Raw genomic sequence first — 15120 nt, 5'->3', positions numbered from 1 at the left:
AGCTGTTTCTTGCTGTGAGTTCAGACTCTCTCAGGTGTTGAGGGGACGTGTTTACTGCTTGGTGGAATATGTGGTCAGTGCCAGGAGAGCTGGGGGGGGGGATTTATGGACACAGTGAGGAGCAGAGGGGAGAGAGCAGTGGGAGAGCCTGACTCTGATAAATACTACCTGCTGGTGTCAGAAGGAAGCTATATTTTCTGCAGTTCTTGATGGGTTTATGTGCTGATTTCTCTGTGTGTGCTGCTCACCACTGCCCTGCAGGGCTGTGCTCGGCAAAAGGCAGCCTCCCCCCTGGCGAGAGGTGCGCAGCGCTACCGGATGCCCAGGAGGTCCGAGCTCTCCCTTGAGCTCTTCCATCTCTTGCCGTAACCAGAACTTCTCTTCTCATGACATCTCTGCCCCTAAAAAACTGGCTCAGTCGCAGCAGGATGATCCCCACAAGTCTCTCCCTTGCAAACTGATAGCTGTAATGATCCAGCAAACTGATTTGTATTGCTGGCCTTTAGCCTCCGCAGGGGATGCTAATGGCAAAGGCAGTGATGCTCTGGTTTGCATATTAGTTAAGTAGCCAAAATCCTTAACTTTTTTCCCTGCTGTCTGGCCACCCATGGACATAGTGCTTGTTGAGGAACCACTAGGGGTCTTGAACTCAGCAACAGATAAATCAATGTCTCTTTAAACCTTTTTTCTCTCCTCTTACTGATACCTGAATTTTTTTAAAATGTGTAACAATATATTTTTGTTTCTGAACCATGAATTATATGTAACAACCATTTATTCTTTTATTTAGGATCAGTTACCGTACTGCCTACAGACATGGTGAAAAAACGATGTACAGGCGTAAATCCCAGTGCTGTCCTGGATTTTATGAAAGCAGGGAAATGTGTGTCCGTAAGTTTAGCTTCTTTTTGCTTTGAAATTCCGTATGTTTATCACAATGCTGGTTTGACTCCTTTTTAATGGGCGACCTGTGGAAGCTGAGTTATGGGGGCTCGGTTATTCATTAGTGGTGCACGTGCAGCTCTCGTCGAAGTCAATTGGTGTTGTGCATATGCAAATGACAGGATAATTGGATCTCACATGTCTAAGTAACCAGTCTTGATGTGATTCTAGCTAATGATCGTATGGAAAATGCACAGCACAAGTGTCAGTGCATTTTCCAACACAGTAAATAAATATGAGATTCAAAACCAGAAGTGAAACAGAAGGTTTTTCTCCTTAGCGTGGGCCCTGGTTGATCCCTATTCTTAGCTTCTCTTGCAGATAGAGAGACCTTAATGACTGTTTGAAGGCAGCAGCACCACCTTTTTGTGTGGCCCATTCCCCAGTTTCCACATTTCCTAAGTCTAAAGAGGGAAGAGCTGTGTCTGAAGCCTGGCGGTGGCCTTGGCTCAGCTCCCTTTCTCTCTGCTGTATGGCATTGTGCAGACCGAGGAAGGTCTGATTCTTGAAACGATAATCATTCAAGAGCATAGAAAGGCAGAATGAAAATAGAGCAGGTGTTAATCCAGAGCCCTGGGAGCGTGTTTAGTAGTTTAACGTAGGGTTGTTCGAAGTCGTGCAGCGGGTTGGGTAGCTCAATGCTTGGGTCGGCAGGACTGACAGCAGGGAACTTGTGATAGGTAAGCGCTTGTGAAGGGCAGCATATCCTTGCAGAAGGGCAAATGTGTAGGGCTAAAACTGAAATTAATTCAAATTATTTGTCCCTGTGAATGCACATGTGCAGCACGGACTGCAACGGTAGGTCTTCCAGAAGTCAGGGAAACAAATCTCTTTGTCTTTTCATCTCCTTGAAAAACTGGACTCATCTGGGAAAATCTTTTGTCTGTAACATCATTTGTGATGTTGACCTGTGCATATACTTTTACTAATTTTAGGAGACAGAAAAGGCATGCATTATAGTGGACAGCAGATACATCCATTCCTTGCTTTTGCGTCAGCTCTTCTAATAATGAGATTTAAAAAACCTGCAGAACCTTAACAAACAATGTCAGAGGGACTGAGGCAGTATAGTTTAAGTTTTTCAGAAATGTGGGTCCCTCTAAGAGCAGACTGGCGAGAGGCTGGAGACTCTGGGCTGCAGGGCTCCCCTTGGGCTTGCTGCCCAGTTTCTAAACAGGCAACCAACTGGCAAGCCTTGCCAAGAGAGAAAAAGCAAAAAGCCCATCTTACTGGGAAAGCCACAGCATGTGAGCTGTTCTGGCGGCTGCTTTAGCTCCTCTCATGTGAAGCTCCGTGCCATGTCCCCAAGTCAAACCCCGGCTCGGCTGGTCTGTGCGGGGAGCCCAGTGGCAACCTCCCACCAACCCAAAGTGGGACCTGGACCAAGGCATGTGCAAAAGGCTGGCTCGCTAACAGCATGTTTTCAGCCTACCTCTCAAAGGCACACTGCTTTACCTGGTGTTTTTTCTCAGCCGAGAATGAGAAAAATGGAGTTATGTCGTTCATTGCTTTATTGTCTGCCTTATGGCTATAATGACAGGGGTGAAGGATAGCACTCAAGGTGTGAAGAAGCTTATCCGGGAAAACATCCTGTGAAGTAACAGATAACAAGAAATTTGTCATTGCTGCTGGATTTTGCAACCCAGTTTAGGAGATGAGAGTGTGGTGGATAACTCTTTGGTCTTTACTGATAAACAGGAGTCTGAAAATCACTATCAGTATGTACATTAAATTTATTTATTCAATACAAATGCAAAATAGTTTCTTAATTTGTGCCTTTCTGCTTGTTGTGAGGTGCGTACTGGAAGTGACCGACAGGATTTATTTATATCCCTGGAAAATTATACCCCATGAATGTCATAACATGTCACACTATCCTCATTTATATTTTTGTTTTACAGCATTTACTGGAATTTGAAAATGCAACAGTAAGATATTTGATTTAAAGTGTTTTCTGCACATGAAAAAGCACGGTGAAAATGATATTGTTAAAAACCAACTTTTTAGAAAAAAGATATATCTGATGATAGATCAGATCTATCTGATGGGTGGATCTATCTGAGATCAGGTTGGCAATTTTTTCAGCCTTTTTGACGTGTATGTATTGGACTTACAGGAACCAATGTCTAACTACATTTGTTTATTATACAAGCATATAGTAATGGTCATATTTATTTTTTTTATTAAGTAGTATACTTTTTGAAGTATATAACAGTTCACAAGTTGTATACTTCCTGAAGTATATAAGACTGATCACGAGAAGCGCGATGATGAGTCTCTTATGTAACTACAGCTTTTACATAGCTATAGTATATGTAGTAAATTAATTCTATATCAACATAGTAGTACTCAGAACCTTATAAATTCAGATCACATTGGATGTACTAATTTTTTACTGTTACTATATAAAAAGATCCCAAATGCTGATATTCAGGACATCTCTGCTCTGACTTCTGAAGCAATTTTGGAATGCTTCAGACTTCAAATTCTGTAAAACTGAAGATCTTTCAGTGGAGCTAACTTTGCATTTATTTGATTCTGTAATGGTTGACTCCGGAAGGCATTGAGAAACTTTCAGTCTTCATGGTCTTGAACTGAAGCTGAGGATTCAGGGCAAAGGAGGAGCTCAGTGGTTAATAGGTGGCGGCAAATATTTCATGCTTTCCGTTGTTTCAACCAGCTTTCTTCATAGGGAACTTGTACACAGTAGAGTAGATAATGCCTACATACGCTGTGATAATGGTAGTCATCCAGTTTAACTTGGAAAGCGAGTGTGGTGCTGTCAGCTGAGATCAGATGGTAAGAGATAATGATATAGGGAGTACTCTTCTGCTGTGTCATCATAGCAGAAATATCAGTGGCAAAAAGTCAACATAAATCTTTTCTGCAAGAAAATGGCAACCACATTGAAAAACACCTCCCCCCTTTTTTATATGCAAAGACAGAAGAGAATCAAAGCCATTTGAAGTGCTGCAGATACCTTCTTTTATGCTGTTGCTGCTCCACGATGCACACAACATTTCCATTAGGGTAGTTTTATTTTCCATGCAGTGCGGATTATTTTTTACTTAGTGGACGATATAGGATGCTTCTAAAAGGCCAAAATATTTGTGGTCCTGTTGATGTTTTGTTGTTTGCTTGTCCCTTTACGTGACTTCTCAATTTAGAGAGCTCAATTAGAAAATTCTACTGGTAGATGATTTTGGTATGACTCAACACTTCAGTGAGCACAGTGATGAACTGAAATATTGTGACTTCTTTTTTAAAATAATAATTAGGAATCTATAGCGTGAATACTCACCTGTCACTATTGCCCTAAAGGTAGTCCTTACTAGTGGAGACTTACTGTCCTTACTATAATGGAGAATTATTTGTCACTGCATAAAGAATTGAATGAATGTACCAGCCTCATGTTGCTAAGTCTGTAAATGCTGTATCTGCAAAGGAAAAGAATGGCCAACAGCTGGAGAACAGCACTGTCTGAAATATAAGTGGGGTATTTTGAGTCTTTTGGAGTCCAGTCTGAACAGATGAATTTGAATTCATCTTAGGATACGAAATTTCTGTGGAATTATGACTGACTTCCATACGTGCTCCTGAAAACTTTCAATAGGTGAAACTTGTGTTTTCACTTTTTGATGAAAATTCCTTTTTGTGTTTTGTCTTTGGATTCAGTATATATATATATATGGAATATATATATATGTGTGTATGTGTGTGTAATATATAAATATATGTGGAAAATATACAAAGAGGCCTTTCCTATCACTTATACGGAAATTTTAGTTTAGTTTGTTTTTCTCCAAATTAAAAATAACTGTTGTATTGTAACCTGTCCAAACTCTGATACAGAATTTTAGCATCCTCTTCTTTTGACTAATGCCATTGATAAGAAGACAACAGTCACACTAGAAGTAGATATTTGTTAAAAGTTTTACGGAAAAGACCACCCCACTACAGCAATCATAAGTTTTAAAAAACAAAGATACCTGTCTTTCCAATGTTTCTGAATTTGTTGAAATGATGCTGCATTTACATCACTATTAGTAAGAAACAAAGTGGCATCAGAAGTCAGCCTCCATCTGCAGCCTTTGGAAGCTTTTCGGGGAACCTCTTGGGGAAGTTTTAAATAATCTTAACAAATATTATAATAGACACCTTTTTTGTGTGTATAACTTTTGGCCAGTATAGATATATTCTATTGCAGATTTATTATGGCAAGCAGAGTTCAGTCATGCTGAATAGAAAAATTATCCTTTGTTTTATTAGTTGTGCCATATGGGTTTGTGTTCAGGTGGGTAAAAAAATTGTAGTTTAGTTTCAATTCCAAGATTATACGGGGTCAGTACTTGGACTGTTTTATAAGCATGAAGATATCTGTTAATACTTCCAGTATTACCATGGTTTGTGCTCTCCTCATATAATTCCCGTTTGTAAAGGATACAAATAATGTGCAAATTTCTGACTTCTGTCTTCACTATTGCCAGTGCCTCTGCAGAAGAGTAGGCTAACTGGAGCTCAGGTGATTATTTAGTTTTGCTCTGAAAAATTACAGTGTATGTAATTAATGTTTAGATCTGATGGACTTTCTGAGGTGATCCAAACTCATTTTATATGCAGATACAAAGATAGAATCATTCCATTAAGTTCTGTAAAGGAATTTACTCTTGGCCTCAGAATGTCTGTTGAGTAATTGACTTAGTCTCATATTTATTCAAAATCCTAATATCAGTGGCAATCCCTAGGACATTTGTCAGACAGATGCTAGGCTGAGCTACAGACTGAGTTTTTACAAAAAGGGCAATGTTGTTCTTTATTTTTTCCACATTTACAAAGTCCATTCAATTTTTAGCATGTTTATGAAATGAAAGCATTCAAAGACTTTAAGATATCTTCTGGTGACTTTGTTGTAGATTGACACACACACAGAGGCTGACTGATCCTAGTAGCATTTTGGTAGCTTGAACATTAACTTCACATACAGTTTTTGACAGTGTGGCACATTTCTAAGAACATTAAAGCAGAATTATGCTGGTTGAATTTCCTCTACGCATGAAATAGAAAACAAACCATTTATGTTAATGCATGACTGGGCATCACTCACTTTAATAGCAACTACTTATCAAGCATAGGAAAAAAGGATTAACCAATGCATATGGTCTAGCATTCAGTATGGAAGTGGAGAATTTGTTTGAAAAAACACATTTATAATACAGTTTAAAAGGTGTTTGAATTTTATTTGGAATGATAAGTGCTGAGGGACCTTATTTTAATTACTTTTGAGGAAGCTGAAGTTAAGCCTTGTGAAATATGTTGAAGAGGCTCTTTTTTTCTGTTTCCAGTCTAAAATGGCTTGTGCATTCAAATGTAATTCACAACATTTTGAGAACTTCAACAGCTAAAGAATCTTTTTAAATTTTTTTTTTTTAATTTATATATTGCTTCAATTTGCTCTTTTCAAAGACTGGGTGTCCAGATCAGGATAGACTGATATTAGCAGAAATGCTAAACACAAAGCACAGTCAGACATGCAGTATGACTTCTTTTGTTGAAAGTCTTATCTGAAAGAAATAATATGGAGATCTACTTACAATCCAAAAAGCAGGCCCAGTGCAGATACTCTTCCAGTCTTCCTAAAATGAATTGTCTGTAAAGTTGATAGGAATTTTATTTAATAAATGTCAGTTATGAAATCTCATGAAATCAGATATGATTTCAGGTATCTGCTCATTTGATGGTATGATTAATATGTTTAAAAGGTGGAAGTCTAATTGTGGAACTATAGTTCATTCTCCTGATCATTTACTTACGTGCATAATTACAGTCAAAATATTTCAAGCTTTTTTATATTAATTGATTTATGTCTGGCTTCTCAAAATGAAAGATCAAAATGCATGCCTAAACTTGCATTAAAAATATTATTACTGGAAGTTCTTCTGTATCTTCTTTTAACATCAGATAATGCAGTGCACAGCTGTCTAAATGTTGTCTATGGTGAAATAACTTTATAAATGAAATAATTTATATGATATATTAATATATATGAAATAATAATGAAATAACTTCATGTCACTTTCTTAAGCACGGGGAGCAGATTCATAATATGCTATTCAGAAATTTCAAGTCTTGGAATGTTCCACTCTTCATATATGCCCTAGTTCTGAAGTGGAAGTCATATGAGGCGCGGGAGTTACTCCGCTCAGTTGTAATACTTTAAGTAGGTGTAGCAATGGAGAGGCAATCCACATTTGCACCACAGCAGGTGTGCTGTAGCCCATCAGCATGTAAGTAGGCATTTGAATTGCAATCTTCTCTTGAGCTGGAGCACCATCTCCCGCTCTCCATTGATATCAGTATGAGACACGTGAAAAGTGTTTGGAAGTGGCAACTTGACCTAAAATTGCATTATACGTTCTATGCATCTAGCATAACTGGCTTAATCCCTCTAGTATGAGCTCCCATCCTGAAGCTGTGGTGCTAAGGCATGTCTGTGAGCATGTTGTCCAAGTCCTTGCTTCACATCGCTTAGCTTGCTGTAATAATGGTATTGATGATGTGGGTGGGTTACACAGGTATTTTGACACTGATTCTCTTTGCTGAGCTTCCTCAGCAGGGGAGGAAGGTTCATTCAGCTGGTTACAGAAGTACCAGTGCCTGCGACCAAGGTGGGAACAGAGCTCAAGCAGCCTGGTGGACTTGTGTCCCGTGCATGGGGGCAGCTCCTCCCATGAGGCAGAAAGGGCTGCTACATGGAATTGCACACACAGCAGCAGATATAGATACTATAAGCATGCTGATTCTCTATAATCAGAAAGAGCAAGTCTACCTTTTGTTTTTTAAGAAAATGAAAGGGTGCGATCCACTGAAACAGACCTGTAACTTGGACAAGGCAAGATTTTAAAGACTTTGAAGGAAACAATAAGATACAGAAGAAAAGGGGAAATGAGTTGTAAAAGGAAATACACAAGAGTGAGCTCAGATTGCTTTTCATATGATAATTGATTTTTGCCTTACAAAAGAAGAAGATATGACTTATGCAATTTACTGCTGCCAGTGGGGTTTTGGTGCTTCTTTACACTGCTCAGTATCAAAAAGCCTTCATGTTAAGTTTTTTCACCTGCACTTGCACATGTGTATTTTCTTATATCACGTCCAACATTTCATGGAAAACCAAGAGAAAATAATTTCTCTTTCCCTCGTGTCATTCATGTCTTTTCGGCTTGTTCCAGTCCTTTTCATGTTCTCACCTTACACTTTTTTGTAGGTCATGTAGTAAATGTTGGTTCTCTTATCCCTGTATTCATTGCAATAATTATTTTTTTTTACAGATGCTGTCTCTTAGGGATGTTAACTCAGATTCAGTTGCCAAGAATCAGTCAGCCCATAAGGTGTCTAGAGAATAATTTCTTTTGTTACAAAATAGGTTTTTATGTATATCCAGAGCATAGAAAGAAATGATTCTTTGATCAGATATGTTTTGGGGCATTAAGAAACTTGTGGGGGAAAAAAAAAGAGGAAATACTGGCTATCTTTCATTCTTTTATATATCTTGACATTTTTTTAAATGTTCTTGGTTTTAGTTTAGCTTCTTCAAAGTAAAGAATTACATGTAACCCTTCTTTGAGAAAGAAATTTGTGTATTTGTATGCCGTATATGTGTAATTATAATTGATCTTCATTGAATTTATTTTCAAGCAGCAGTGTTTATATTATACAACCTCCTCCAGTGGTCCTTATAACATATTTCTTTGTCTTTAGAGTCAGCAGAGGTTTGTCTGTCAAAACCCCCAACACTGTTAATTATAGATAACTTCTATAGCGACTTAGTAGTGGTAGCCTGTTTTGAAGAGTTGTGTTTATGTTCTACTAGAGGAAAACTGAAACAGCACTTCAGTGGCTGAAAAGGAGCTACTGTTGATTTATGCTATTGTGGCTAAGAAAGGAATACAACTCTAATTTGGGAAATGACTCTGCATTGCAAACACGCTGACCCAAAATTTCATCTGTTTTACATTTGTTCTAAGAGAACTCCATTTTATTATTGGAAGTAATCAATGATTATTTGCCACAGCACCATAGCGTGTGCTGTTACATATGGATTGTAGGAAGGGCCTATGTGCTCAGCGTGGCCTGAAGGGCAGTGCAAGGAGATGCTCCAAGAGCTTCTTCCGTATCTCTTCCTGGGTCCATTTTCTTACCACATTTTGATTTTATTTTTTTTTTCCCATCTGTCTCACAGCGTATGTGGTGGAATGTCACTTTTATTGTATTTAGCCTTAGTGCTTGGGAATTTGGGTTGAGTATGTTGGTATTCCCTAAGTTATTCATACATATGCACATGCAGAGATGTGTATGTGTACAACTGCCGTCTATTGTCTTACAGTTTACTGGTAAGATTTTTCACACGTCTGGTTCAGGGAGAGCTTCAGTGCCCAGGGCAGCATTTACAAGGCAAGAATCTTCAAACATACAAGTAATTCATGTCTAGTTATAAGACTAATGGAAAATTGTGATGTATTATTTAAAGCAATCCTTTTCATAATAAATAAATAGAGAACAATGAAATAGCTTTGTATTAATACCTTGTATCATCTAACATTTAAAAATCCGTATTCTCCCTGTTGACTTCTAATGAAGATCAGTTTAATACACATCTGAAAAGTAGCTTATTAGAAATAAAAGTTGAGAATGAAAATTAAAGGATCTAAAAATAAACAATTAATGTTTGGAAACCCAGATAATCAAAGATTTTAATATTATATATATGATTGATCTCTGTGTGGCTTTCCTTCTTCTTGGCCATACCAAGTATAAAGATGACCAATGTGCTTCATCGTGTTTAATTCGTAAAAAAACAGGACATTTTGCAAGTATTTTTCGCAATTACTGTACAGCATTTTCAATCCATTCAGAATGTAAATGACTCACATTTAGTCCCAATAAACTTCTTATAAATACCAACTTTGTCTTTTTCCCATCGTTCACCCTGTATTCACTGGTATACTAACGGGATTTGTGTCGTAATTCCTCTGGAAATGTTGATACAAAGAAAATTCTCATCCTGTGCACGTTTTTTATCAAACCAGAAGGAAAGTATTACAGTGTATATATTTGGGAAAGTTAAGGGTATTTATTTTGTGATGAATGTGATGCCAGGTTACCAGTTGCTGGTTGTAGATTCTTCCTCTTCAGACTATTGTATTTTGAGTCAATTGCATCAATGTGCTGGGTATCTAAGCTATTTCAAGTTTTTCTTAAAAGTTTCAAATAAAAACTGTATTTCAAAGTAAGCCTTAACTGTAGGAACACATGCTTGCAAAAAAAACCAAAACAAAACTGTGCAACCATTCAGAAAAATCAATATTAAAATACTGATGTGTTGCAAATTGTGTTTTATCCATGCCGTTGCAAGAGAACCCCTCTTCTTATGCATGCAGAAGTTCCTCTCTCTTTCTTGGTGTGAGAGTTTGCCTCAGAAAATCACAGGGTGGCTGAGGTTGGAAGGGACCTGTGGAAGTCATCTTAGCCAACTTCCCTGCTCAGTCAGGGCCACCTCAAGTCTCTTGTCCAGGATCATGGTCAGATGCGTTTCCAACCTATATCATACTATGACTCTTTTTTCATTAAATGTGGACAATTTTCTCTTTGTTAAACGTAAAAGTATTTGAATAGCACCAACATGGTTTTAGTTGGAGCCTTCAAACTTAGGAGAAATAGTAAAGAGTGAAGTAAAATTTATTTTGAAGGGATACCATCAAATATTAATACACTGTTTATTTTGCTTTTAAACAATACTTGAGACATGAAAGATCTGGATTAGGAATAAGTTTAGGATGTTCTTCCTAGTGTTGGGAGTTCTGCTTTAATTCTGTTTTCCTTTCCTTCTCTGACAGCTCATTGTGCTGATAAATGTGTCCACGGTCGTTGTATTGCTCCGAACACCTGTCAGTGTGAGCCTGGCTGGGGAGGACCCAACTGCTCCAGTGGTGAGTTTTCACCTGCTTCTGTCTGTCTTGTGCTCTTTCCACGGTGTTGTCCTCTCTTTTGGGTGGATTACCATTGATCCTGTGCTTGGACTCCTGCTTTCTGGTCAGGGGGTTGTTCGGAGTTATCAGGTTACTCTGCATGACCTGATTTTTCTTCATTTACTTGCAGACAGTGTTACCCTGTAGCAGCACTAAATGTCATGAGCTATTTTGTGCTCAGAAACAAGGCAGGAGGTACTGGACTTAGTATCTGGAGTGAAGCAGATAAAATAATATTTCAACTGTAAGAAAATCTCTAATTTTTTATTTTCCTAATGCGTAAAGGATGATGGTGCCTAGGTCATGTTTAAAAGCTGTGAGCAAAGCCGTCCTCACGACCCTTTTTCACTCTGCCACTAACTTGTCCCTTTTTCCCCCCTGACTGTGTTCCCCGCACTACTAGTTGCTCCCTGTCCGCTCAGTCTCTTTCCAATTTACTCTCACCGAAGCAGTCACGTTTCTCCAACTTCCTTGTCCTTGCCCTTTGCTGTGAGAGCGCGTGCAGGGGATGAGGGCAGCAGGCAAGGAGTGCCGAGGACACACGCGATGGGGGACAGGGGCAGGCTGGCACCTTTCCTGCTTGGTGTGGGCCAGCAGGTGGTCACGCTTAATAGGGAAAGTATGAAGATCAAGGCCATCGCACCCTCGATGCAGGAACATAGCATGATGTCAGAAACACAAAGTGAAGTAGTAAAGGAATAACAGTTCATGACCTTTTCGGTCACTGCTGTTTTCTTTGAGCGTAAATCCAGACACTGCAGGCTCCAGTAAGTCAACAGGGTTTGGACAGAGGGCAGAAACCCCTCAGTGGCAGGGCTGGCGTGTTTGTGCACTCTCCCTTCCTCTGTCAAAAATAATCATTTGTGCAGAACATGCATTGTTATTTTTTCTTCCCTTTGCCTGATATAGAGCTCTTACAGGAGAAGTCGTTAAGCTAAACAACCAATATCCCTCAACAAGAGTTTCTCAGAGTAATTGTTGATTTTTTTTTTATTCATTAGTATTTGTTATTTATTCCACCTTTCTGTTCCCCTTTGTAAGGTCTTTGGAAGCGTAATGTTTAGGCTAACATTACAACCATATGCTTTGTTATAATCAAGTTCAAAGTGGGTCACTGCTAGTGACTCTCCACTTGAAAGGAACATATTTTAGTCAACAATAAAAAAATGTTTATAATTTAAATTTCACAGAGCATATAAAATTCCAATTCATAAAACAGAGCTTGGTGTCTTGCAAAGATATTATGCTGCTAGTTTACTTAGTATGCGATTCCTGTAAAGATAACTGTGAAAAACCTAGATCATCAGCAGGACAAAAATAATGTGGTTATATTTTCACTTTCATTTTTTTTCTGCTTAACAAAAATAGGCAAATGTTATTTTTTTTCAAAAAAGGTGCTATAGTGACTCTTCATCTGGAACTGATCTGTTGTTCAGGCAGCCTGTTTTGTGAAATCTGAGAGAGAAAGATTACATGAGGAAGAACTTAACCAGTTAAAAATTATTACATTGTTTTGTATAGTCTTTGTATATACATGTGATTCTTTTCATGAACAACTCTAAAGAAACACTAAGTTTTGTGTAAGACATAAAACCGAATGAGTTAGCAAAGCAATGTTACTGTAATACTGATCTTAATCTAGTGTGCTGAATTGTCAAAAGAAATTGTCAGAAAATGTTATCTTTCTTTCTGAAAGCCTTACGTATCGCGCTTTTCTGTAACTAATCAAACGTGCAGAAGAAATGTGTATCACTAAACAATGCAGAGTGGGGAGATACTGTTATTTATTGAGATTTCCAAGTTCGAAACTCGCTGAGAGGGCACTTTAGATGAGACAGGAACCTCTAAATCTGTCTTTGGAAATAATCCTTCCTCTCACAGGATTTTCTAGAGTCCATTTCCTTTACCTGCCTGCTATAATTCATTTTGAATACATGTGCAGCTCTTTTCCTCTGCTTCTTCCTCAGTTGGTTGCCTTTGGTTGCTTGTCACAGCGGCCTCAATAGCAGAAATCCTTTTCTGGTGGGTGTACACAACAGGCCAAAGCTGAAAGAGCCTTTGTTCATGTACCTTTGAACAGTGCGATCTCTGGAGAGGTTGGTGATCCTCTAAAGGCTTCTGTGTGACGTTAGAGCTAACTGGAACTGCTGAAATTTGTTTCAGATCATTACTGTAGCCCTAGGAGAAGGGGGGCTAGGCTGAGGAAGAGGATATGTTTGTGCCTGCACTACAGGGTCATTTTTTGGGGAATTCATCCCATTCTATGTGGAAAAACTTAAGGAAGATGTTGCTTTCATCAGTTCTGAGTTTGAGTGCTGCAGTTTGTTGTAAGCTTGTGTGATTTCCTTATCCAAGAGCCACAGTGCAGATCAAATTGAATTAAAGAGCAGTGGATAGTGTTGGCTCTCTGGCACTGAGTTTTATTGTTGCTTTTCCTACATAGGAGACTTTAAAATTTTGCCTTCAACTGTATTTCCTGCATGATCCTTAACTTCGTTAGTTTTAGTGACAGAAAGGTACAATGAGATAAAATAGAGAGATGCTTTTTTTTAGTAATAATTTTGTTGATATGGCAAGTTATTTATTCAAGAGAAATACATGCAAATTGCCGTACTGTAGTAATGTTTATCATATAAACATTGTAACTATGTAACTATTTAACTGAATAATGGAAAAGGAACAATGATTACAAGGCAGGCCAGTATTTTTGTAAGGCAGACAGTCAGGGATTTAATGGTTACTGATGACCAAATAAAATACTGTGACTGAGAGGGATAGATTATTCTCAAAGTGTGACATAATAGGCAAACTTCCAGATTTAGTAATCTGTTTGTTTTCATGGACATAAACATCTCAGAAGCAACTGTTCTACCTAAGCACCAAACTTTTTGTAAAACTGCAGCACTAACCTTTTTCTTCCAAAGGACTATGCTTTCTGTGTTGGGATTGATTATTCTCTTTACAAAGGAATTTAATCTGTCAGTATCTGAGAACAGAGTTAGTCCTGTTGCAGCATCTGTCCATCTGCCAGCCACCAGCTTTATTTTATCTGTTGATTCTCTGTTGTATTTATCCAGTGTGTTTAAAATAACATTTTAAACCATATGCCACAGTGTGACCATGGCTTTCTGGGTGTTAATTGCAGACAAGTGCTTCCTAGATGCTGTAATGTTGTCTCCAAAAATGACAAGAGTGATTGCAAGGACTTAATTCGTGCATTGTGCTGTAAAAGCTGAATCAGCAAGCTTCCCCTGCTGTCTTTGCCTTCCACTGTGTGGTAGGCCTGTAATAGCAAGGCCTAATAACCTTGCTAGGGACTCAGCTTTTTGGGAGACTCCCATTTCTTTTTGTAGCAACCATTACCTCCTTTTTGTGATGAGTCTTAGACAACTCCCAATGGCCTAGGTCAGTGGCTGCTTTCAGTTTAGTAAGAAGAGGGATGTAAAGATTTGACTAGACTACTTAGTCTGTCCTCTTTCAGTGCTTAGTTCTAGCCCAAGCCGTAACTCTCCATCACATCCTCTGCCTTTCTGAAAACCTTACATCCCACCTGAAAGGAAAACAGGATTTCATGTATTCTTCTGTCAGTAAAACCTCAGTGGTGGTCTCGGAATTTGGCTAATTAAATAATATTTCCTTGGGGAACATTTCCTCTGTTGAGATGTACTCTTTCTTCAGGCCTTTTCTTTTCAGTTAAAGGAAATATACTGTATTAGGCAGTGTTTCCTTGCAGCGAATTTCAGTGGGAGGTGATGAAGGAGATGATGATAACGTACAAATATCTGAAAAGAAATACTACTTGGACTGAGACATCACTCATTTGCAGAACACTTCCATTCTAGCAGGAGAGATGACAGTCATGTGAAACAAGTTATTCTAATAAAGATTTATTGACCGAACACAGTAGTCACGTCAATGACAAATGAGTGGACAGAAGAGTGTTGGACCTGTCCCTTGGAGCGAATGAATCAGTACAAGCAGCACTGTCAGCACCCCTTTGAAGAAGTGCTTGTGAACTTCAGGAGTATAAGTTGATCGGGTCTGGGCTGGGGACAAGACAAAATTTAGAAAAAAGGACACAGTTGTAAAGATAGGCATGTGTGTAGACTTAAAATGAAAGCAAATACATTTTATTGATAAACAAACAAACCAA

At 38.5% G+C, this 15120-nt stretch overlaps 1 protein-coding gene across 1 annotated transcript in view; it reads left to right on the top strand.

The window, feature by feature from the left end:
* Positions 1–15120, top strand: part of MEGF10 (multiple EGF like domains 10) — a 105502-nt gene that overhangs the window by 29665 nt on the left and 60717 nt on the right. Inside the window, exons 4-5 of the mRNA XM_074570204.1 lie at positions 791–891; positions 10836–10928. Coding sequence (XP_074426305.1) covers positions 791–891; positions 10836–10928 — 194 coding nt within the window. The remainder of the gene's footprint in view (positions 1–790; positions 892–10835; positions 10929–15120) is intronic.

The sequence above is a fragment of the Larus michahellis genome, chromosome Z (genome assembly GCF_964199755.1).
Source record: "Larus michahellis chromosome Z, bLarMic1.1, whole genome shotgun sequence".
Taxonomy (NCBI): domain Eukaryota; kingdom Metazoa; phylum Chordata; class Aves; order Charadriiformes; family Laridae; genus Larus; species Larus michahellis.
Note: the sequence above shows the minus strand (reverse complement) of the source record. Positions and strands in the feature narration are given on the sequence as shown.